Source organism: Gopherus evgoodei, chromosome 7, assembly GCF_007399415.2.
Source record: "Gopherus evgoodei ecotype Sinaloan lineage chromosome 7, rGopEvg1_v1.p, whole genome shotgun sequence".
In the NCBI taxonomy this organism is placed as follows: Eukaryota; Metazoa; Chordata; order Testudines; family Testudinidae; genus Gopherus; species Gopherus evgoodei.
In genome coordinates, this window is record NC_044328.1 from 13644150 (window position 1) to 13670245 (window position 26096).

Consider the following 26096-nt stretch of genomic DNA (forward strand, 5'->3'; position numbering starts at 1 on the left):
GTTAGTGACCAATTGGTAGCTGTCTGGAGTTGCCAGCTTCCAGTTTGCAATAGCCGAAAGTTCTGCAGCTACTGCTTATCATCCCAAACTTGCATGACGATGTGATCCCACCACTCAGTGCTTGTTTCCCAAGCCCAAATGCGGTGTTCCACAGTGGTGAGCATGTCCGTGAATGCCACAAGCAATCTTGTGTCGTATGCATTACTTGAGTCGATATCGTCGGAGTCCTCACTGTCAGTTTGGATCTTAAGGAGTAACTTGAGTGCCAAACGTGATGTGCTGGTAAGACTGGTCAGCATATTCTTCAACAGTTTGGGCTCCATTCATGCAGACCGAAAGGGAAGACAGAGCATGCAGCACAAGAAACGTTGAAAGATGGCGCCAAATGTGGACGGAAGCAGAGGGATTGCTGGGATGCGAACTGATGCATCACGGGGCATTGGGACAGGATCCAGAATGCATTGCCTCTCCGCCCCCTTCCCACAAGCCACAGCATCAGAATGGGAAGAGGGGTAGCTGCCCACAATACACCGCTCCTAATGCTGCTGCGAGTACTGAAAATGTGGCCACGCCAGTGCGCTTGCAGATATCAGTGTGGACAAACTGCAGTGCTTTCCCTACTGCGCTTTGGTTTAACTCAAAGCGCTCTACATCTGCAAGTGTAGCCATGCCCTTAGAGTAAGTTCAGCTGATGGCAAACCAATCCATCTTGGATTTCTTTTTCATGATCTCTAGTCATGTTTATTTTTTCAAATCTTAAGCTTTTTACATTATTTGAATAATTTAGTTCTATGCAGTGCTGTACCTGTGTTGGTCCCAGGATATTAGAGAGACAAGGTGGGTGAGGTAATATTATTTATTGAATCAACTTCCGTTGGTAAGAGAGATAAGCTTTTGCTTTTATGCAGAGCTCTTCTTCAGGTCTGGAAAATGTATTCAGAGGGTATGTTGTACACTGCAGTTAAATACCCATGGCTGTCCCATGCCAGCTGACTCAGGCTTTCAGGGATTAGGCTAAGGGGCTGTTTAATTACGCTAGATGTTCTGGTTTGGGCTTCAGCCCTAGCTTTCGGACCCTCCCATCTCTCAGAATCCTAAAGCCTGATTTCCAACTTGATCCTGGCAGTCTACAGCACAATTAAACAGTCTCTTAGCCTGAGCCTGGTGAGCCTGAGTCAGTTGCAGTGGGCCAGCCGCAAATTTTTAATTGTAGTGTAACTATATCTATAGTGTCATAGTTAAATGCGAGGTTGAACAAATTTAGCGTAAGTAGTTAACACACATTTCAAGGGCCAATTAAAACTTCTCTAGTTAAAGGGGGGAAACAAACATTTTTTTTCTCTTTAACTACCTATAATTCCTTTAGATATTAAACAGGTAAGATGCGTGAGGTAATACCTTTTATTGGACCAACTTTTGTTGGTGGGAGAAACAAGCTTTTAAGCTATACAGAATTCTTTCTCAGATCAAAAGACACAGCTGCAATAACACTGCATACAACAGTATCAGATATTAGACATTTACCGCACAATAGAACTAGTTTTGCCTCTCCACATAGATAGTTTTCACATAGACACCAAGTCCATCAATCTTAGACTCAAGCTACTGATAAAAACCATTCATTTACAAGTACAGTGCTCTTAAAGTGTACAGCATTTTACGGAAGTTGCAGTACAGTTGTGCCTGAGTCTCTGTAGGGACCACTCTGAGAATGCTTGCTCAGGGCAAACTGCAAGGAATAGGTCAGATAATCCCCCCAAATAGTGTTTTATTCTATAATTATATTCACCAAACCTGTAATCAAATAGCTTTTGTAATACCACACTGATCACCAAGAAGCTAAATACAGCTTCCTTTAAGCATCCCAGCCCTTGATTCCCATCTAGACATCCAAGTCCAACATAGTGAGTGGTTACTGAAAACCAGACTCACCATATGTTAGATGCACCAGTCCCAAAGGACCAGACATTGATGCCTGGGTCAATATTGAGTTTTAGATCTGACCGAATAACCATGCAGATGCCAATCCCTTAGTAATTAAAACTATAAAGATTTTAATAATAAAAGAAGGAGTAGTGGTTAAGAGATCAGAATACATACAGATCTGTGAAAAGTGTCATAGCAGAGGTGGTGAGGCTGCTTATTTGTATAAGTTTTTCTGGAATCAATTTAAAAGGTTATAGTTCAGCAGGCAGTCCACATTTAGAGTTTGTTCAAATTCTTCCATGAGAATTCCAGGGTAAATGCAGAGTAAACCTGGAGACCTCAGTCTTGTGGCTTAGACCTTCCCTATTAAAGTTTAAGCAGACCTGAGTTTAAAAAATACAAAATAAGCCTGGAGCTTTTTCTTTATAGTCTTCTAGCAAGCTGATAAGGCTCTTGACAGCACTTGTCACAGCAGGACCTTTCCCCAATGAAGAATAGGTGCTCCAGATTGTTGCTTTGAAGCTACTCTTCTATTTCCTGTGCATACACACGTAAGCTAGTTTTATTCATTAATGTAAGGCAATTAGCCATTCAAACTATCACAACAGTTCATTATAGCATAGATAATTAAGTTGAAGACAATGTAAATAATAATACTGGTTCCTTCAGAATTTTATGTCTTTGATCTTAAGGTTAACTGAGCTATTTGCATACATAATATAGGGTCATTAAGACATGAAAGGGAATTGCCTGCAATAAAATCTGCTTACATTGTTAAATTTCTAGCAAGAGGGAGGTAAACACAGACCAATATACTTAGCATCTACCCTTGATTTGTATTACTACAAATACATGAGTTTATGATTCCTGATTTATGACTGCTCTTTGAAATTCAGATACAAATAGATGGTCTTGATTACATTTCAGTGCCTTTTGTTGTTATGGGTCATACCGAAGTTGACCATCTGTCAGTGTCACAACAATAAAATATTCAGTACCAAAAGATTAAACTTTCAGTGTGAGATTCTTATTCAATATTGTTTAAACTAAAGCATATAACTGCTTTCATAATATATTTTTTTCCTTAGAAAAGTTCTATCAAACTTGTAGAAAGCTTTGTTTCCTCCACATCTGACAAGAAAAACAGCCCTGAAGATATGGAACAAACAAAATGATTCCTCCTGATAGGGCGCTGCTATATGCCTTCTTTTCAAGCATAGCCATTAACTTTCCACATGAACTGATTTTTCAACGTGTGAACAGGTTTTATCTGAACTGTCAGATAATAACATCATGCCACCTGTTAATCTCTTATAGTCAAAGATGTATGGTACCTGGAAATGTGAGATGTGAGAGCAAGATGGGTTAATTAATCTTTTCTATTTTTTATTTGAACACCAGGTAATTCAGAGGGGGAATTGCCAACACTGCCCTTTTGCCAGTAACTTTCCAACTAAATTTTTACATCATGTTCATTGTTATAGTTTTCTGACCAGGAAAATAATCTAAATACTTCTTTTCTGAGCTCCAGGTGATTAGCTTATCAGTATTTGAAATACTGTATAAAACATGAGAAAACTGGTTCAAGGAAACAAAAACTTTTGTAAGTACTCATATATTCCAGACTTTCCTTCATTAGAAAGAATAATAATCCCTTGAATGACTGTTTCAGCAGTTCATGTATTTAAATGTATTTGTAACTTTTAACAAAACCTTTAAAACATCTCCTTTTTATTTCAGTTTCTCATGGAATCTTTAATACTAATCAGAAAACAACAGAGTTCATGCACAATTTCATTCATATTTCATATCACTAAAGAATAGGGACAACAATTATAAGAGTACAGTTAAAGATCTCTTCAGTCTCTCCTGTTATATTTAGGGTTGTCAATTAATTGCAGTTAACTCACGCGATTAACTAAAAAAAAATAAATTATCACGATTAATCGCAGTTTTAATCGCACTGTTAAGAGAATACCAATTGAAATTTATTAAATATTTTGGATCTTTTTCTACATTTTCATATATATCTCATTTTCTGTGTTATAATTGAGTTCAAATTGTTGTAACTGATAACAAATATTTGCATTGTAAAAATGATAAACAGAATAAATAGTATTTTTCAATTCACCTCATACAAGTACTGTAGTGAAATCTCTTTGTCCTGAAAGTGCAACTTACAAATGTAGGAATTTTTTGTTACCTAACTGCACTCAAAAACGAAACAATGTCAAACTTCAGAGCCTACAAGTCCACTCAGTCCTACTTCTTGTTCAGCCAATCGCTAAGACAAACAAGTTTGTTTACATTTAAAGGTGATAATAGTATCTTCTTCTTATTTACAGTGTCACCAAAAAGTGAGAACAGGCATTTGCATGGCATATTTGTAGCCAGCATTGCAAGGTATTTACATGCCAGATATAGCTAAACAATCATATGCCCCTTCATGCTTCAGCCACCATTCCAGAGGACATACTTCCATGCTGATGACACTCGTTTAAAAAAATAATGCATTAATTAAATTTGTGACTGAACTCCTTAGGGGGGAATTGTATGTCCCCTGCTCTGTTTTACCCACATTCTGCCATTTATTTCATGTTATAGCAGTCTTGGATGACCCAGCACATGTTGTTGTTTGTTTTTAGAACACTTTCGCTGCAGATTTGACAAAACACAAAGAAGGTACCAATGTGAGATTTGTAAAGATAGCTACAGCACTCGACCCAAGGTTTAAGAATCTGAAATACCTTCCAAAATCTGAGAGGGATGAGGTGTGGAGCATATTTTCAGAAGACATACAGAGATCAGCTTCAGTATCTCCCGTACGGTCCATGCTGGAGCTCTTTTTTGATTCTGGGACTGCATGGTCACCTGTGCTGATCAGCGCTCCATGCTGGGCAAACAAGAAATGAAATTCAAAAGTTCACGGGGTTTTCCTGTCTACCTGGCCAGTGCATCTGAGTTCAGATTGCTTTCCAGAGCGGTCACAATGGTGCACTGTGGGATAGCGCCTGGAGGCCAGTACTGTCGAATTGTGACCACGCTACCGTAATCCGAAATGGCAATACCGATTTCAGCGCTACTCCCCTCGTCAGGGAGGAGTACAGATATCGATATTAAGAGCCCTTTATATCGATATAAAGGGCTTCGTTGTGTGGACAGGTGCAGAGTTAATGTGGTTTAATGCTGCTAAATTCGATATAAAATCGTAGTGTAGACCAGGTCTTAATTCCTTCCTCAGTCTGGATTTTAAATTTCTGTTGGCTTAAATTTATATTACTTCGGATTCATCATTCTGTGACCTGATTTTTGGGTAGAACTAATTGAGTATATACAGTGGGGAACCTCACTGGCGGCGATTTCCTCCTAGAACTTTAAAATAAACAGATAAATACAACACATGCACCTTTACATATACCACTAAGTATATAACTAACAGACTTTTACATTTTAAGAACACTTTTTAACTACTGGATTCTGGGAAACTCTCACGAGAGAGTGCATCAGCTACTTTGTTAGAAGCTCCTGAGATGTGCTGAATTTCAAAATCAAAATCATGGAGAGCTAAACTCAAACGAAGAAGTTTCTTGTTGTTCCCCTTGGCAGTATGAAGCCACTTTAGCGCAGCATGGTCAGTTTGTAGCTGGAACCGCCGTCCCCAAACATATGGGCGTAGAGAGCGCCTGGGAACTGTGAACTACCTCAATTCCTCACTAAAGCCCAGAGTGTACCATGTTAATTCTCTCAAGCCTTTCTATTCCAGAGACTTACAGGTTTGTCAGTTTACAGTCCAGGGAGATGATGCCTGACGGTGTCTACTACGACGGGAAAAAAGACGGTGGCGTGGAAAAGGTGAACCTCTCCACAACCCTGGAACGTCTGCAGCGGCAGCAAATCAAGGAGCTGTGCACTAGCTTCGCCTCATTGTTCTCAACCACCCCAGGATGGACTGAACGGGCATACCACTCCATTGACACACGTAATGCTCACCCAATTAGAACCCCACCCTACCGGGTATCTCCTCATGCCCAAGCTGCTATAGAACGGCAGATCCAGAACATGCTACAGATGGGTATAATTCGCTCATCTACCAGTGCATGGGCATCTCCAGTGGTTCTGGTACCCAAACCAGATGGGGAAATACACTTTTGCGTGGACTACCGTAAGCTAAATGCGGTAACTCGTCCGGACAACTATCCAATGCCACGCACCAATGAGCTATTGGAAAAGTTGGGACGTTCCCAGTTCATCTCTATAGTAGACTTAACCAAGGGGTACTGGCAAGTACCACTAGATGAACCTGCCAAGGAAAGGTCAGCATTAGTAACCCATGCGGGGGTGTATGAATTTAATGTCCTTCCTTTCGGGCTGCGAAATGCACCCGCCACCTTCCAGCGGCTGGTAGATGGTCTACTAGCAGGACTGGGAGAATATGCAGTTGCCTACCTCGATGATGTGGCCATTTTTTCAGACTCCTGGCCCGAACACCTACTACACCTGGAAAAGGTCTTTGAGCGCATCAGGCAGGCCAAACTAACTGTTAAGGCCAAAAAGTGTCAAATCGGCCAAAACAGAGTGACTTACCTGGGACACCAGGTGGGTCGAGAAACCATAAACCCCCTACAGGCAAAGGTGGATGCTATCCAAAAGTGGCCTGTTCCAAAGTCAAAGAAACAGGTTCAATCCTTCTTAGGCTTGGCCGGGTACTACAGGTGATTTGTACCACACTACAGCCAAATCGCTGCCTCACTGACCGACCTGACCAAAAAGACCCAACCGAATGCAGTTAAGTGGACTGATGAGTGTCAAAAGGCCTTTACCCAACTGGAGGCGATGCTCATGTCTGACCCTGTGCTCAGGGCCCTGGATTTTGACGAGCCATTCCTAGTAACCACAGATGCATCTGAGCGTGGTATAGGAGCAGTTCTCATGCAGAAAGCAACGGATCACAACTTCCATCCTGTCGTGTTTCTCAGCAAAAAACTGTCTGAAAGGGAAAGTCACTGGTCAGTCAGTGAAAAGAAATGCTATGCCATTGTGTACGCCCTAGAAAAGCTACGCCCATATGTTTGGGGACGGCGGTTCCAGCTACAAACTGACCATGCTGCTCTAAAGTGGCTTCATACTGCCAAAGGGAACAACAAGAAACTTCTTCGTTGGAATTTATCTCTCCAAGATTTTGATTTTGAAATTCAGCACATCTCTGGAGCTTCTAACAAAGTAGCTTATGCACTCTCCCGTGAGAGTTTCCCAGAATCCAGTAGTTAAAAAGTGTTCTTAAAATGTAAAAGTCTGTTAGTTATATACTTAGTGGTATCTGTAAAGGTGCATGTGTTGTGATCTCCTAGTGTACCCAGGGAGGGCAGGATCTGGGAGGAAAAAAGGAAGGGAGGGGGAATGGTTTATTTCCCTTTGTTGTGAGACCCAAGGAGTTTGGGGTCTTGGGGTCCCCAGAGAAGGTTTTGGGGGTCCAGAGTGTACCAGGCACTGCAAGTCCTGGTTGGTGGCAGCACTACAAGATCTAAGCTGGTAATTAAGCTTAGAGGAATTCATGCTGGTACCCCATCTTTTGGACGCTAAGGTTCAGAGTGGGGGGTTATACCATGACAATGTGTAATATTACTAATTTCTTCATAAAAGTGAAGTTCAAAGTACAGATCTCTTTGCTGAATGTACCAGCTAACCTGGCATCGGGGACATTCAGCACAAAAATAAGTATTAACTACATTAAACAACTTCTGGTCACTGAAAACATCCTGGGTGGGGGGAGGAGGGAGGACTGGTTCTTAGACATTCAGCACAAAAATCTATGGTTAACTCATTTTAAGCTTTTGGTTTGTACTTCACCTTATAGTAGGGTGACCAGCCAGCAAATGTGAAAAATCGGGACAGGAGATGGGGGGGTAATAGGAGCCTATATAAGAAAAAGACCCAAAAATCGTGGCTATCCCTATAAAATCAGAACATCTGTTCACCCTACTTTGTAGGAACTTATTTAAATAAATGTGCTGGAAACGTGACCCATCTAGAATTCTCTTAAGAGCACTACTTATTCATCCATGTCATTCATCTTTTACCATCTGACAAAAGCCCATTTAAAAACATATAATAAAGTGAAACAGTTCAAAAATATCAGGACAAGTGTCTCCTAAACAAAATGTGTTAAAAGTTTAAATCAATTCACATATTAGGGGATGGACACATGATGAAAAATCAGTTTTTTTGATTTCAGATAATTTGGCAGTGTAACAAAATCCTGTTTTGATGAGCAGGATTTCATTGTAAACTTAAGAATTTTAACAGGGTATTCTGTTAAGAGGTGAAGGGGGCATGATAGATAGACTATAGATTCTGCCAATGTCTTTGGTTAACATCTTTCTACAGAGAATGGCAAGTTAAATTTTCAAGCATATTGATCATGACAAACGTGCAGTTGTCAGAGACTTTTGCCTTAGCGGTATCCATAGGGCCGGCTGTGGCATCCTCTTGGGTGCTGCAGTCATATGTTGTTACATCAAGTACCGCCGGCCTTATGCCTTCTTGGTTCCTTTTTAATGCACTTTGATTTTAAGGAGCACCAAGCCCTGCTCTGATGAGTGGCCACCAACTTAGGCCTCAAGGTGGAAGACTTGGGGGATCAATTGGACATGTTGTTCAATGTGCTCTCCGCATCCACCCCTGCACGTGTTGCACTTGTGATGCTTGAAGGGGTCCTGGACGTGGCCAAAGGTCTCTGGCAAACCCCGTCCTCTATCCTGCCCACTGCCAAGAGGGCCAAGAAAAGGTATTTTGTCTCCATCAACAGGTTCGAATACCACCCCTGGGGTCATTGGTCATGTCGGTGGCCAACAAAAAGGACAAGCAGGGGCTTGTCAGTTCCACTCTGAAGAAGGAGGCCAAGAGACTGGACCTTTCTTGAATTAAAAATTTTTCCACGGCAAGTCTCCAGTTCTGGGTAGTGAATCACCAAGCTCTTTTGAGGCTTTATAATTTTAACCTGTGGGACTCCCTCCACAAGTTTAAGGACTCCGTGTCCCAGGAGGTGGCCTAAGAGTTCGCAGGTCTTGTGGAGCACGGTACTGCAGCAGCTCAGTGCTCCCTCCAGTTGCCCTGGGATGCGGCCAATTTGGCTGCCAGGGTGCTCTCCTTAGTGGTGGTCATGAGGCACAGCTCCTGGCTTCAGACTGCCGGCCTGTCCCAGGAGATGCAGTCCATACAAGTTCTTCCGTTTGATGGAGTTGGGCTGTTTTCCGATCAGATGGACAGGAGGTTGCATGGTCTGAAGGACACTCAGACCACCATCCGCTCCCTGGGGATGAATATGCCTCAGTTTGAGAGGAAGCTGTTCTGGCTGCCCCTGCTGCACCCTCTGCTAATGCCTTGGCAGTCTCGGCAGGGACCTATGAGGAGAAAGGATACTGGGTTTAGTCGCCACCTTTCCTCCTCCCGCTTGCCTGCGCAGCCTGGTCCAGCGAAGCACAACAGGGGCCAGAAGCGGGCATTTTGAGGGTATGCTCGAGAGCGACGCCTCAGTCACCTCCCTGGATCTGCCCCATTTTTTCCTTAATCATCTCCATCCCTACCATTTGGCCTGGGCGAGAGTCACCTCAGACCGTTGGGTGCTAGAAATTGTCACTGAGCTACATCCTTCAGTTTTTAGCCATCCTCCCTCTTCCCCGTCCCTCTTCAGTGTCCCTTCTCATGAGCAACTCCTCGTTCAGGAGGTAAATAGCCTCCTATAACTGGGGGCAGTGGAGGAGGTCCCTCAGGAAATGAGAGGGAAAGGTTTCTACTCCCACTATTTCCTGATCCCAAAAGCAAAAGGGGGCCTGTGTCCTGTTCTGGACTTGCGATGACTCAACAAGTGCCTTAAGAAGTTGAAGTTGCGCATGACATCCCAGGCTTTCATCATTCCCTCCCTGGATCCGGGAGACTGGTGTGTTGCTCTTGACATGAAAGATGCTTATTTCCATATCTCTGTCTTCCAAAGGCATAGTTTCTCCATTTTATGGTGGGCCAGTGTCATTTCCAGTTCTTAGCACTCCCCTTTGGCCTCTCCTCACCCCTGTGGGTCTTTACAAAATGCATGGCCCCTGTAGCCACTTACCTGAGGTGGGGGGGTCCAGGTCTATCCTTATCTCGATGATTGGCTCATCAAGGGCAGATCATGGCATCACGTGCAGAGCAGCCTCGATCTGCTGCAGTCCATATGCTGCCACCTGGCCTGTTATTGAACGAAAAGAAATCTACCCTTGTACCAGTGCAATGGATATCGGGGTGGTTCTCGATTCTCCGCGGGCCAGGGCATTCCTTATGGAGACCCGTTTCCTAGCCATGTTGGATGTAATGTCCCCTGTGAGAGGCCACCCGCTCACAACTGTCCACACTTCCCTAAGGCTACTTGGCCACATGGCTACTTGTACTTGTCTGTCATGCCCAGCATCACCTCTAGCCACTGCAGGTGTGGTTGGTGTCGGTCTACATCCAAGACGCACAACCTGGACCTGGCATGGTGGCTGGACCCCGCATCGGTGTTGCAGGGAGTCTCCTTCATGGCCCTGTCGCGGACTTTGATGTCCGATGCCTTGGAGCTAAGCTGGGGAAGCCCACTTGGGCGAGCTCAGTACAGAGGGCCACTGGTCGAGAGTTGACTGCTCCTTCCACATAAATGTCAGGGAGTTCAGGGCGGTTCACCTGGCCTGCCTGGCTTTTTGGTCCCAGTTACAAGGCAAAGTGGTTCAAGTCCTGACGGACACCACCACCACAAAGCTTTATATCAATAAGCAGGGTGGAGCCAGGTCATCAGCCCTCTGCCAGGAAGCCCTCAGACTATGGGACTTTTGTGTGCAGCATGCCATTAATCTTGTAGCAGTACTCCTCCCTGAAACCAGGAACGTATTGGCAGATCACCTCAGCAGAACCACTTCATCTCGCCATGAGTGGTCTCTCCATCTCAATGTCCAACAGGCCCTACTGGAGAGTAAAAAGTCCTCCAATAGAGCAGCCTACCTGGCCAAATGGAAACTGTTCACATTCTGGGTCTCAGCCCAAGACATTAGGCCCGAGTTGGCCTTGCTGCAGCTGATCCTGGACTACTGTATGCATCTCAAGCTCCAGAGTTCATCCCTTTTATCAGTTAAGGTCCACTTGGCTGCTATGTCAGCCTTTCACCCTCCATTCCAGGGCAGATCAGTCTTCATTCATAACACGATGGTCTGGTTCTTAAAAGGTCTGGAGCAGCTCTACCCTCAAGTCCAGGATCCAGTCCCTCCGTGGGGCCTGAATCTGGTACTCGCACAGCTCATGAAAGCTCCCTTTGAGCCCTTGGTGTTCTGTTCCCTTCTTCTGCTCTCCTGAAAGGTGTCATTCCTAGTGGCGATAACTTCTGCCCAAAGATCTCTGAGATTAAGGTGCTTACATCGGAGCCCCACCCAATATGTTCTTCAAGAATGAGGTCCAGTTTCAGCCACATCCAGCTTTCCTGCCCAAAGTGGTTTGGCAATTTCACACAAACCAGGACATATTCTTGCCAGTCTACTGCCCAAAGCCTGATAAGTCTGAAGACGAATGTAGGTTGCACTCCCTGGATGTCAGGAGAGCGCTAGCCTTCTACATTGAGAGGACCAAGCCATTTCATAAGTTGACACAGTTGTTTGTTGTGGTGGCAGATAGAGAGAATTTCATCTTGGATCACAGCCTGCATCCAATTCTGCTATCGTCAGGCAAAAGTACCTCCACTGGCAATTGTAACCATCCACTCAACTAGAGCACAAGCCTCAGCAGCAGCATTCCTGGCCCATGTGCCAGTTTCAGATATCTGCAGGGCTGACATCTGGTCTCCATACATATGTTCGGGTCTCACTATGAGCTTACACAGCAAGCCCGAGCGAACGCTGCTTCGGTAGAGTGGTGTTACAAGCCATACATCTGTGAACTTAAAGCCCACCTCTAGGGATACTGCTTGTGAGTCACCTAGAATGGAATTGACATGAGCAAGCACTCAAGGAAGAAAAAAAGGTTACCTGCCTTTCGTAATTGTTGTTCTTAGAGATGTGTTGCTCAAGTCCATTCCATTATCTGCCCTCCTACCCCTCTGTTGGAGTTGCCAGCAAGAAGGAACTGAGAGGGCATAGGGCATAGGGCTGGTGGCTCCTGATATATTGATCCATGAGAGCGGTGCCACAGCTGGTCCCATGGATACTGCTAAGGCAAAAGTCTCCGACAACAGTGCATGTCTGCGTGCACACACCTAGAATGGAATGGACATGAGCAACACATCTCGAAGAACAGTAGTTTTGAAAGGTAGGTAACTGTTTTTTCCATGCCCTTTGTGTGTGTGTGTGTGTGGGTCGGTTTTTTAAAATTGATCATTAACATTTAACATCTACTCTTTGGGAAGCCAGGGTAGTCTCCAAATAAGAATTACTGGGCATTTTTGGTCCTGCTTTGAGCAGGGGGTTGGATTAGATGACCTCCTGAGGTCTCTTGTAACCCTAATCTTCTATGATTCTATGATTTTGAATTTTTTAGTTTATGACATGCTTCGGTTCAGTTTTGTTGAAGCTGTGCATTTATTTTTAGAATTTTTATAAATATATTATCCAATGTTTACCAAAAATGTGTGAGAGAGGACAAAATGGGGCTTGGTGGTGCAAACAGGAAAATGGGAGGATAAGCTTTTATATCAATGTAATCCATTATAGAAAAATCTATTTTCAATCTGATAGTTCTTCATACTGTGCAATAAATCTATGTAATTTGGCAACTGGCAAGGATTTCTTCTCACTTCCCATATAGGTGTAATCAGAATTATTTCCTTAGATGATTATGCACTGAACATTTTGTTTTTTAAAGCTTTTCTTTCCTTTGCTGTTTTACTCTAGTTGTAAATCAGTCTTCATGGGAATAATGTGTAATTTTGAAAACCGGATTTTGTAGTATCTTGATAGGAAATCCTGACCACAAATGTTACAGAAATCTTTTTTTTCCTTCTAATTGGGTTATAAATGTTTTACTGATTAGACCTAAATTCAGTTTAATTATTACTGATGGTTAGACTGTTCACAAACTCTCTAACAGTGGTTGGTTTGAGCTGTGTATGTTGTGTTCTGAATAAATAATATAACAACTTGTAGTGAAAAATTGAAATGTTAATATATGGTATTTGCAAATAAAGGCTGATGATCGTAATACATACTTTCATTACACAGAGGTTTTTAAAGATTTGTACTTACATTTTGAATTTGTCTCTGCTATGAAGATATTTACTTCGCATCTGTAAAAATGTATGTCTCAAAAAAAAATCATTTACTTAGCACTGAAGTGGCTCAAGTCGGAAAAGTCACCAGTTAAACCAGCATTAACTTCCCCAACAACCTTAACTCAGATGTGACTCTCCAGTGAGCATCTGACTAGCATGCCAAAAAATAGTGGGGAGGCTGCAGTAGTGCAGGCAGTGGAAGTAATGGCATAGGCTAGCTGTCCCAAGTACAAACCTGCCTGAACTCCAGGGTTACGTATTCAGGGCAACTAACCCGTACTTCTGCTGCCACTGTCTGTGCTATTACAGCTACACTACTATTTTTAGCATGCTAGCTCAGATGAGAATTAGCAAGAATATGTCCATGGGAACTATGAATCAAACCCACAGGTTGTAGTGTAGCCATAGCCTTAACTTATGCTGCAGGGGATAGGAAAGAGAGTTGGAATCTCTGTACACATTTCAAAAAGGAGTCACTTAATGAGTGTGAAAAGTGCCTAGAACTTTAAAATTTGTCCTTGAAATATCCATATTTGAAATTGATTTTTGTCTTATTTTTTCAGTTTGTTAGGGTTAGTTCTGGTGAAATATTCTTTTTAACATCATTGTTGCTTTAGCTCGAGGGGCTGTGTCTGGAAGCAGGGCTGAGAATTAGCTGATGAACATAGTCTGTGTTTAAGTATTTATAATAGGTTGTTCATTTATGTTCTTTTATACGGTGTAGCAATAATGCAGTTTGGATGTGATCTTCTTTAACTTCACTTTTTTTCTCTAATTGTAATAGGAAGACATCTACATGTATGGAGGCAAAATTGAAACAAATAATGGGAATGTCACTGATGAGCTGTGGATATTCAACATAAACAGTCAAACATGGAGTACCAAAATTCCTGCAATACTTGTACATGGCCAACAGTATGCTGTGGAGGGTCACTCAGCACATATAGTAGAGTTGGACAGCAGAGATGTTGTCATGATCATCATTTTTGGATACTCTGCAGTGTACGGTTACACAAGCAATGTGCAAGAGTACTATATCAGTGAGTTCTTTTAAATACTTTCTTTTTGCCCTATATTGATGCTTCATTTCTTGATTTTTAACCAATCATGAACTTGTTAGGTTTAGAAGAATAAAATATATTTGGCAAGCTCAAAAAACTCTTCTGCTGTTCTTTAATTTTTGATCCAAGTAGCTCCTTTTTCTTTTAATTTATATAAAATCAGTTTGTTTGTTTTTAAATTGGTCAAGTTTGGTTCCTATTTTGGAAATATTGGAGTAGACTGGGTGTGATTAGAGTCATGGTTGGGGTACTCAAAGTAAGGCAAGGGTAAGAACCAGCAATTTTACATATATTGAGTTATGATGGTGTATAAGGTTTATCATCATTTTCTAGACATAAGTTTATTGAAAAGAAGGTTTAATAAGTAGCATGGTATACAGTAATCACCTTAATTCTTGCAGGGAAAAAAATTTCAAGATTGTTAATGTTACTGTAGTATTTCCCATTCTTAATTTCAACATTTAATAACTATTCTGGTTAATATTACTTAAAATATAATTGTAAAGAGTATAATTGCAGCTACCATAGAAAATAAAATCAATCACAACTTCTATAAATCACTGCAACTTCTGTTGTTGTTTCACTAAATCTAGCTATGCTTCTGGATTATTTTATATTTTAGACAAGGATTATACTTATAAGGGAACAAGTTTAACAAATATAAAATAAGATAATGCTAAATAACTTAATATTTTATTTTATAGACTTCATATAACATTTTCTTTTAACAGTTAGAATAACATATTAAAATGCCCCTTATGATAATCTTTAAGAGTAAAGCTAATTAATATGCACATTATTTAATGAAAACAGTATTATGAAGAATCTTGCTGAACATTCTTCCTTCCTTGTTTTCTATGGTACTCAACTGAATCCCTAACAATTCTTTTAACAAGACAGTCACAGTAATGTTTGTGGTTACTAGATTGAGAGTGTTAAGAACTTTTACCAACAGTTTCAGATATGTAAAGGTTCAAAGTGGTATTTTTATATGGACAATTTCTTTGAATTTTGTCTCATTTTATAGGTGTGTGTGTGAGAGAGAGAGACTGAGTACGAAACTGCATAAATTTATGTGCACTGTTTTGGGTAGGGAATAAGTCTTCTGTTGTGTTTGGCCAATTTGAAATAGTTCACCAGTTTTCAGCTGATCACAAGAAGCATAGTTTTAGTTTAATAATGCATAGTTAATGCAGGTCTTCAGTTTTGGCTTCATCTAGCACTAAGGTGTCACATGCTTAACTTCAAGCACTGAACTAGTCTTTTTATTTCAGTGGAATTGCTCACATGCTTAAAGTTTAAGCATGAGCTTAACTGTTTTGCTTAAGTATCAGAGGGGTAGCCGTGTTAGTCTGGATCTGTAAAAGCAGCAAAGAGTCCTGTGGCACCTTATAGACTAACAGACGTTTTGGAGCATGAGCTTTTGTGGGTGAATACCCACTTCGTCAGATGCATGACATGCATGCATCTGACGAAGTGAGTATTCACCCACAAAAGCTCATGCTCCAAAACGTCTGTTAGTCTATAAGGTGCCACAGGACTCTTTGCTGTTTTGCTTAATTGTAGCTTCTATGCACAAAGACTCTCAACCTGTCTACATTACAATGACAGGGTGCTTCCACTATATTCCTGGCATGATTTCTGAGGACCATATTGACATCTTTTCTAGCAATATCAAATATGTCCAGAAGGGAATGAGAATGGGAGGAAGACTACCACAATATAGTCTATCCATGTTGATATTTCTGATGCAGTTGCGTAAGACTATCCTGAAATTGCAGTCTCTATCTTCCAAGCTAGGTGTTCCTCTACATTTCTTTGAATTTGAATCAGGGATCCTTACTATATCATCACAAGACAAGACAAGGCTAGTCAATTTTAATTGTCTCCTAAATCTTGACTATTTGTTTGCATAAAATAGTAATAGTCACTAGTTACTCTATAACATTGAATTATAGAAGGCAAAGTTCATTGAAAAAACTTCCAAGAATGAATTCCTTTTATTGAAGACCTGTTTTAAGAAAAGCACAAAGTAAAATAAGAAACATAAATCATGATAATTACTATAGTTTTCTGCATGATCATTAATGTTTAACAGTACCTTGAATATAGTATATCTAGTCTAAGTATTAAGGTCAGAGAAGTACCACCAAACTCCATGTTTTGAAAATCTTAAAGTAACTATGATGTGTTGTTATTTGGTTTGATTATGAAGTGCTGGTAGTGGTAGTAGTGGGGACCTCTTGCCTCACTTAGCAATGTGAATGAAAGTTTATTGGATAATTTATTGCTGGTATTTGAGCTAAAATTCATGACTTCTTTCCATTTTACAGCTTCTTTACTATGTTAGGGCTATATTTGTAGAGGATTAGTAAAACAGACTGCTATCTACGACTAAGCAAGTGGTTTTTTTTTAAACACCTTGAATCCATGGTTATAAACTCTGAGTCAGGGAGAAATATATTTTGCATTGCTGCCAGTTATTATGGTTCAGAATTAATCTCAACTTTGTAAGTTTCCTTTCAGAGATATTAGCTTGTCTGCCAATTATAGAAAATATTAATGGGAAAGTGGGTGTTTTCATAGAAAATATATTCCATTATTGAATTAAAAAATAATGTAGCGTTGTAGCAATATAAGGTCTTCATGTAAAAACCCATTGAGAGCAATGAAACTACTTATCTGAGGAAGAGTTATTCACACAAGCAGTGGTTTTTAGGATCTGCCCTGTATGCTGTAATTGTTCAGTTTCAGCAGATAACCCTCGTGTTTTGTTTCACCGTAGTACCTCTTATTTTTGTCCCCCACCAACAGTTAATGAATTCTGTGGCAATTTTTCCCCAGTTCCTTGGCAATTTCAACATTTATCTTTAGCTTTGCAGCATTGAAGTCATTTTTAACCATGAAATTTCAGATGGTCGTTTGCACTAAGTATGACTTACTTGTTGGAACTCAATAGCTGCAGGCTCCAAAGTTAGAAGGTATGGCAAGTGATAGATGCATTTATGTAGAACCCTCTAATGTCCTGTTCAGAAAGGAAATTGGTTACAAAGAAAGGCTTCTGACCTTGTAAAAAGAAAATATAATATACCTTTTCCTCTCTCTGCCTTTTTCCAATATTCAGACTACTCGAGAATTTGACATTTTGCTGCTTTCACTGATGGGCGGATGCGGTGGTATTGAAACAATTTTTATAATGGGGGTGCTGAAGGCGGAAACTGTGTAATTGGTTATCGCTCCTTCAAGCCAGGGAGTGCAGCAGCACCCCTAGTTCCAGCACCTATGGGTGGATGCTATATTCTCTTCAGACACTGGCTCTTGGTGGTTTTAACATCAACTCTTTTCCAACCACTTGCCACACTCACACTGAAATAAACAGGTCTGATATAAAATTTACCCTACTTAGACAGCTTCAGTTAAACTCTTAGTGACCCAATTTCTATCCCTTTGGATATTTCTATAAGTTGTAGTAATCAGATGTGGGATTCTGGTACGCATATCCATTTTAAAACTAAGGCCCTGACTTCTGTAGGCTTTGGATCAGGAACCATGCAAAAGTCTAGATACTGACTTTAGCATGTGCTTCTTAATTGGTGTTATCTGGGGACTCCTTTGGCTTCTTATTTGAGCACTGTACTGTGCAGCTGTTGATCACAAATCAGGTTAATATAAAGTATGCATACAATCTCACTCTTTCTCAGAAAAACACATCAATCCTCCCTGCTTGAGTTCCCTCCTTAGGATCAGGGGTGTGCACAAGAGGGAGCGGCAAGCAGGGGAAGGCCCCCCCCTGCAATAATCGGCTGGGGCACAAAACTCCTCGAGCCCTGGGGCCATGGCAGAGAGACCGAGCTCCTTGAGGGCCGTGGTGGGGGCACAGAAAGTGCACTTCCTAAAGCAGTCAAATTTTAATTCCTGCACATGCCCCTGCGTAGAATAAAGTAAAATTAGCTATACCTGAAAAAAAAGTAATTTCTGTTCAAATACAATAAATTATCTGTTTAAAAATCCTGACATTTTGTGTACTCAGATTTTCATTGTGTGAATGTGTGGGAATATGTCTTTGCTCTGGAGGTGATGTGATTGCCTTTGGACTCATTGCAGGAGCAAAGGAACTTCCTTTTGCCCTTTCTTGCTATTCTTAGAGTTATGACTTTTTGGGAACCTATAAATCTCAGGAGGGGAGTTTTGTATGGATGGTTTTACTAACTTGCACCATAAAGCTTTTCTGGGCTAGTCCACAGGGAAATTTATTTCGCTTTAGGTTAGTGATACCTCATAAACTTTCTAAGAATCTCAATGTGAGTCTCAAGGTGAATATAATATCCGTGTTTTGCTTTAGCTGAAGTTTAAAAAAGCTCTTTATGTGTAAGGAAATTTCTGAATAAGTCTCTTCTGGAGTTATATAAAAATGACAGAGATTTGTTTGGATTGATAACAGATTGCCTTCTGCTTTTTAGATTGAAGTGATTCTCTTTCAGAAAAGAAGACTTTAACAAACTCAGAGAACTGGTAGGTAAGGCCCTGTTGGGAGGAAAATCTAAGGGATAAGAAGAACAGGAGTATTTGTGGAACCTTAGAGACTAACAAATTTATTTGAGCATAAGCTTTCATGGGCTACAGCCCACTTCATTGGACGCATAGAATGGAATATATAGTGAGGAGATATATATACATACAGAGAACGTGACCTTTTCTTGTTCTCTGTATGTATATATATCTCCTCACTATATGTTCCAATCTATGCGTCTGATGAAGTGGGTTGTAGCCCACGAAAGCTTATGCTCAGATAAATTTGTTAGTCTCTAAGGTGCCACAAGTACTCCTGTTCTTTTTGTGGATACAGACTAACACGGCTGCTACTCTGAAACCTAAGGGATAAAGGAGTTCAGGACAGCTGGCAGTTTGTCAAGGAGACAATACCAAAGACACAACTGCAAACTATCCTGATGCGAAGAAAAGATAGGAAGAATAGTAAGAGTCCAATATGGCTCAATCAGGATCTCTTTAATGACCTGAAAATCAAAAAGGAATCCTATAAAAAGTGGAAACATGGGCAAATTGCTAAGGAAGAGTGCAAAAAAAAAAAAAAGGCACAGGCATGTAGGGCAAAATCAGAAAGGCTAAGGCACAAAATGAGTTACACCTAGCAAGGGACATAAAGACAATAAGAAAAGGTTCTTTAAATATATTAGGAGCAAGAGAATGACAAAGGAAGGTAGTGTAAGTCCTCTGTTTTGGCTTGGAAGGAGAGATAACTGATGACACAAAGGATACCGAGGTATTTGAAACCTATTTTCCTTAAGTCTTCACTGAAAAGGTTAATAGTGACCAAATATCCAACACAATTAATATTAACAGCAAGGGGGAAGGAATACAAACCAAAATAGAGAAAAAAAGGTTGAAGAATATTTAGAAAAGTTAAAAGAACTCAAATTTGGAGTCTTAGTAGTTAGATAAGTTATAACTACTCAAGTCTGAAATTCATCCTAGGGTGCTTAAAGAGCTAGCTGAAGCAATCTCATAACCATCAGCAATTATCGTTGAGAACTCCTGGAGGATGGGTGAGGTGCCAGAGGACTGCAGAAGGGCAAATGTAGTACCTATCTTTAAAAAGGGTAATGAAGAGGACCCAGGGAATTTGAAGTTAGGCTGACTGATCTACAATACCCGAAAAGATACTGGAACAAATTATTAAACAATTTGTGAGTACCTAGAGGATAACAGGGTGATAAGTAATTGCCAATATGGTTTGTCACAATTGGTTGAAAGAGTAATGGTTCACTGTCAATCTGGGAGGGTGAATCTCTAATGAATAGTTGAGTGGAGAGTATACTTACAATATCTGAAGATGACACCAAACTGGAAGGAGTTGCTAGCACTTTGGAGGACAGGTTTAGAATTCAAAATGACCTTGACAAATTAGAAAATTGGTCTGAAATCAACAAGATGAAATTCAATAAGGTGCAAAGTACTTCACTTCGGAAGGAAAAATCAAATGTACAACTACAAAATGGTGAATAACTGGCTAGGTGGTAGCACTGCTGAAAAGGATCGGGGACTTACAGTGGATCACAAATTTGAATATGAGTCATCAGTGTGATGCAGTTGTAAAACAGGCTAGTATTGATTGAGGTATATTAATGGGAGTATTGTATATAACATACAGGGGGTAATTGTCCTGGTCTACTTGGCACTTGTGAGGTGTCCAATTCTGGGCATCATACTTTAGGAAAGATGTAGACAACTATCCTCAGTTCCTTCTCTACTGCCTCAGCCCCAGAAATAACATTAGCATCTCCACCTTGAGCGTATTTGGCCTTTTTCTTTCCTTCTGTGAAGTTAGTTTAGTTTAGTGTTGTTGTTCGCATATTTAGTTAATTTAGGTGACAGGACAATTTTTCTCTCTCTTTTTTCCCCTGGGAGTTTGTCTTCTCCTGGTGGGGTATGCCTGGTTCTCCAGGTAGCAAATGTTGCCTCTCCTGTTGAGAGGCTATACCAGTGAGCAACAGACATTCCAACTGTGTCTGTTGAATGGGAGAGTCCCATATCTCCCAAAAGTGCTCCCTTTGTTTAGCCCTTAAAACCAAGGCTAGGAAAAACAGGGATATAAAGCTCAGACTGTTGGCAATGGAACATTCCACTCTTTGAGCTAGGTCTGGACATACCCCTGGCCCCCCCCCCACTCCCTCTGTACATCTGTCCCCCGGTGGACCCAGCATCCCATCTAACTCAGGACATGCTTCCCATAAGAAGGGTAAACATTTAGAACATTCTGGGAAGACTCCTGAAAAAGAAGAGGTTGGACTCTTTACTGAGCCAGCTCCAGAAAAGGTTGCATCCTTGGTCTGCAAAGGTATGGGTGGGCCTGCAAAGCCCAGAGCTCTAAGGAGAGAAAACATGGCTGCTATAGAGCATCTGTACCCTCCACTAGTAAGGGGAAGCACAAGGTACCATCTAGACTGGCTCTGTCTTTGACACTGAAGCATTCTGCTCCGCCATTGGTGCAGTCATGCGCCTTAACTCAGTCATTGGTAGCAATGCAAGTAATTCAGCTAGGAGTGCCTGTACAAGTGGTACCCATGAGCAAACATCAGTCCAAGAAGGCCTGTGGAATGCTCAGCATTACTGGTACCATTCGCTCCAGCCATAATGACTTCAGCTGTGGTGTCTTTATTGGTGTCCTTTCCGGTACACAAGAGGTCCAGTACTTGAGGGATCTCTGTGTTGAATGAACCAGAGTCCCCATTGCTGTATGTACCGAGCATCTCAGGGTATTGGGGTCCTGGTCTCTAAGTGACCACTCCCTGGCACAAGTCTCTACTCCATCCTCATTGGCTGCTCCATGTACTTCTGGAGAGGGGAGGGGAAGAAGAAAAGCATTCCTGGTCACTTTCCTGGCTTTCTGTTGGGGTTTCTCCTATATACTTATTTGTGAATCGCCCCTCATGCAGGAAGGACTTCATGGTACATCAAACATGATAGAACCAAGCCTGCATGCTACCCCTCTCTCTTGTGGACCTCCTCAATGGCCATTTTGGGACCCCTGGCCTGCCTGTTGGCAGCAGTTTTAATAAATCACTGGTACCTTCTATTTGGGAGACTGAGTTCCCACATCCTCCCTGTATTTGAGGAGCTGGAAGCTAGGGCAGATGAAGTCACCTTTGAAACTCCAATTTTGTTATCGCTGGATGAGGTGCTCATGCTTACTCCTCCTTTCACTGTTGATGACTTTCTACAGTTCCACAACTTCATTAGATGAGTAGCAGACACTCTGCAGATCCCATTGGAGGAAGTCAGAGACCAGTTGCACAGGCTGTTTGACATTTTACAGTCAGCAACACCCTCCAGAGTGGAGCTACCTATTAATGAGGCTCTTTTGGATCTGGCTAAAATGGAAAGGCAGATACCAGCCACTATTCCACCAATGTGCAGAAGGGCTGATGACAAGTGTGATGTGTCCCAGAAGGACTGTGACTTTTTGTTTTTCCCTCCCCACCAACTCCCTCATGGTGGATTCTGTGAATGAGCAGGGCAAAGCACACTTTTTAGGGGCTACCCCCGACGAAAAGCACCAAAAATGAGTGAACCTCCTTGGACAAAAGTTTTTGTGTCAGCAGACTTGCCATTTCAGATTGCGAATTATCAGGCAGCCATGGCTAGTTATAACTTTACTCATTGTAGCAGGCTGGCAGCTTTTATTAAACATCTGCCACAGGACTTCAGGGAACAATTCCAATCTACTGTTGCTGAGGGTCAGCTATTGGCCAGAACAACTCTTTATGCATCCTTAGATATTGCTGCCAGGTCCATCTCTATGGTGGTAGTTAAACTCAGGGCATAACTGAGAGAGGTCCAAAATACAATAGAGGACCTCCCTTTTGATCACAAACTCTTCTTGGAGACTATGAATGACTCCCTGCACTCACGTAAGGACTCCAGGGCCATCCTATGTTCCTTGGGCATTTATACACCTACGAGCAAGAAGCATTTCAGTAGAGCACAGACTGCCCAGTAATTGTGTGCTGCTCAATTCTTAGGATACAAAAGACCCCCATAATCCCCAGAAAGAAAGAGATTTCAGAAGATGAGGGTTGCCCAATCACCCTCTGTGACCACACAGGCATAATCTAAACAGCAGTTTTGATGGGTTGGCCAAATGCTCCTGTTCCTCTGATTTTACAGTTGCACCCTTTAGCCCACCTCCTGCCCTTGGGGGTTGACATTGTCTATTTCCACCAGACTTTAAAGTGAATCATCAGGGACCAACGAGTATTGGAGGTCATAACTTCAGGTTACACCATTGAGTCTTTGAGACTCTCTTCCCTTCCCACTGCCCTTTTCCTGTCCCTCTTAAGGGACCTCTCTCATGAGTTTCTACTAAGGCAAGTGGTGGACTTTCTCCTCTGGCTAGGAGTGATAGAACTGGTTCCTTCCCTTTGTAGGGGCAAAGGATTCTACTGAAAAAGGATGAAGAAGACAAAGCGCGTTTTCCTGCAGAAATATCATGGCCCAGATAATGCACTACAGGGAGACAGAGTTGTAACTTTTCCTTTGAAGCCTTATGACCCTTTTGAGCTAAGGCTTGGAGCAAAACCAACGTATCCGCTTTTGAAGCTTCCAGAGAGTCAGAAGCAAGCAACAAATCATCTACATATTGTATTAAGACAGACCCATTTGGAAATGAGATATCATCTAGATCTTTCTTTAAGATTTGAGAAAAGATAGTAGGGGACTCAGTATAACCTTGGGGTAGTCTGGTCCAAGTATACTGAGCTCCCTGATAAGTAAATGCAAAAAGAAACTGACTATCCACATGAATAGGAATAGAAAAGAAAGCAGAGCACAAATCTATCACAGAAAAGTACTGAGCAGTGGGAGGTATACAAGAGAGAATAGTAGCAGGATTTGGAACCACCGGAAAAGTTGGGAGGACAGCAGCATTAATAGCACGTAGATCCTGTACGAATCGGCAGGTGTTTTTCCCGGGTTTTCGGACGGGTAGAATGGGAGTATTACATTCACTTACTGTTGGAACTATGACCCCCTGTTTAAGTAGAGCAGAAAGAACTGGACGAATCCCCTCCTCAGCTTGTTGAGGGAGGGGATATTGCCGGACTCTAGGAAGAGGTTTGCTTGGATTAAGTCGAATTTTAACAGGTTGAGCAGAACAAATGCGTCCTACTTGGTTAGCATGCTCAGCCCACAGTGAAGGGGGTACCCTTGCCAGTAGTTCCTGTTGCAACAAGGAAAGACTGGGATCGGGTTCCCGATCTGGGGCTGGATCAATTTGGAGGAGACCTAAAACCTCATTATGAGCCGGATCTGGGACCTCCAAAAAGACCCCTTCTGGGGAGCAAAAGATAGTGCAATGAAGTTTGCATAATAGATCTTTTCCTAAAAGGTTTACAGGGGAGCATGGACTGAGGAGGAAGGCATGGTCAGCAGAAAGAGGACCGATAGATATAGATAGAGGAGATGACACAGGGTGGGGAATAGCAGTATTTCCTACCCCCACAGCAGTTACGACTTCAGAGGAAAGAGGTACAGTAGGGAAATCTTGTGCTTTTAAAGTAGACCTAGAAGCTCCTGTATCAACCAAGCAAGGGGTAGGGACACCATTTATTAGACAAGAAACGGTTGGGCCAGTTTGATCCACATGAACAAGGGGGGCGACGACGATGTTATTAGTCTCCTGGCTTTCCTAGTAGTTAAGAGCTGGGGCTGGTGGAGCAGGAAAAGGCAATCCTTCCTGTTTTGGAAACTGTCTAGGGGGTCGTGTGGGACAATCCTTAATAAGGTGTCCCTCCTTTTTACAATACCGACACTGGTTTTCCCCTAATTGGGGACAGTTGGCTCTCCAATGTCCTACCTGCCCACACGAAAAGCAGGCTGTGGAACTGAGATTAGTCAGGGGGCTACTTCCAGCAAAAGGTTGATTTTTAGTTACAGCCTGTCTTGACCTTTTCCCGGGCCCTTTTCCAACAGAGTTTTGCATACTTTGGATTTGTAAAGCCATAAGTTTAGATTCTGTTTCATCTTTCTTTCTTTCTAACTGGCGGTGGAAGTGCTGTGCAGCTGCCAGAATTTCTTCTAAATTTTTACCTTCCCAATCCACTAAATTAACCCTTAACTGCTCTCCTACCTTTGGCAAGAGTCCTTGCACAAAGGCTGCCACTACTGCTTGTGTGGCCGTTTGTTCTGCATTATTGATCCCTGAATGTCTTTCAAACACTTGCTTTATACGTTCCATATAATCGGCCGGATTTTCTCCCTTACTTTGTTTACAGGCATTTATTTTGGCCCAATCCGTTTTTCTTGGGCATACATTGAGAACTTCAACAATTAGGTTATTTTTTCTTTGGACCAAATCGGCCTCTGACATCTGGCTGGGGTCATCCGGCCAATTTGCCCTCGCATAGAGGCGAGTAAGGGTCTCTTTGGGCACTATAGCCGATAATAGCTGGTGCATATCAGCATGTGAGGGGTTATAGCACTTGATTATCATTTCCAATTGTTCTTGGAATTTAACGGGATCTTCCCTGATTTTTGGAAACTTTTCGATAAGGTTATAAAGATCACCTGGTGACCAGGGAGCATGCACTGTCATTAAACCTCCCTGGCCTCCTGGCAGCTGACGGAGGGGGCAAAGGGCAACAGATTTAGGTGGGTCGGGGATTTTTTCAGCCTTTCGCAGAAACTCCTTACGGCGGGTACGAAAAGCCACTGCATCAGGGTCGTCAGAGACCGGGGGGTGGCGGGGATTTAAAAGGGAGTCATATTTTGGTGATGTCACAAATTGTTTCATCTCTGCTATAGTACTTGACAGCCGCCGTAGCGGCGAATCTGGAGATAATTTGTCCCAGTTAATTTCTCTGCATTCCCAATCTATATTTTCTTCACCTGATACCTGTTGCCAATCGTCTATACATTTTTCTCCCACTGCTACTATAGCTAGAGCTTCCCTTAAGTCGTCGGACATATCAGACCGGGGCGTAGACCCACCTGAAGGGGTCTTGGGAGGTGTTTGTTTATCAGAACCTGAGGGAGATGAGGGAGATGTGGTGTCTGGATGGTTACCTTGATTGTCCTCTGCCTCACTTCTATCTCCCGGTCCAGCCCCAACCCCTGCCTGAGCATCTGGGCTATAAGCGGGCGGCCTATTAGAATTATCGGGCCACTGTCTACATTCCAAGAACAGATCAATTAGCTCATCGGAAGGGGGTGAAGGGTAGATTCTTTTTGGGGCAGTTGGTTTCGGGCGTGTTTGAGATGGGCAGAGGGGAACTACTTTTAAGGGAGGGGGACTGAGCAAATTTTGAGCACTATTTAATTTTTCCTGTGCCTCT

General features: G+C 42.1%; 1 protein-coding gene across 5 annotated transcripts in view; it reads left to right on the plus strand.

Moving 5' to 3' along the window:
- The window catches only part of ATRNL1 (attractin like 1), a 1022247-nt gene that overhangs the window by 162727 nt on the left and 833424 nt on the right, over positions 1 to 26096 (plus strand). For all 5 annotated transcript variants that reach the window (XR_004001240.1, XM_030569367.1, XM_030569368.1 and 2 more), the window contains exon 8: positions 13971 to 14226. Coding sequence is in view for 4 of the 5 variants with exons in the window: in XM_030569367.1 (XP_030425227.1) it covers positions 13971 to 14226 (256 nt within the window). In the remaining variant the exon portion in view is untranslated. The remainder of the gene's footprint in view (positions 1 to 13970; positions 14227 to 26096) is intronic.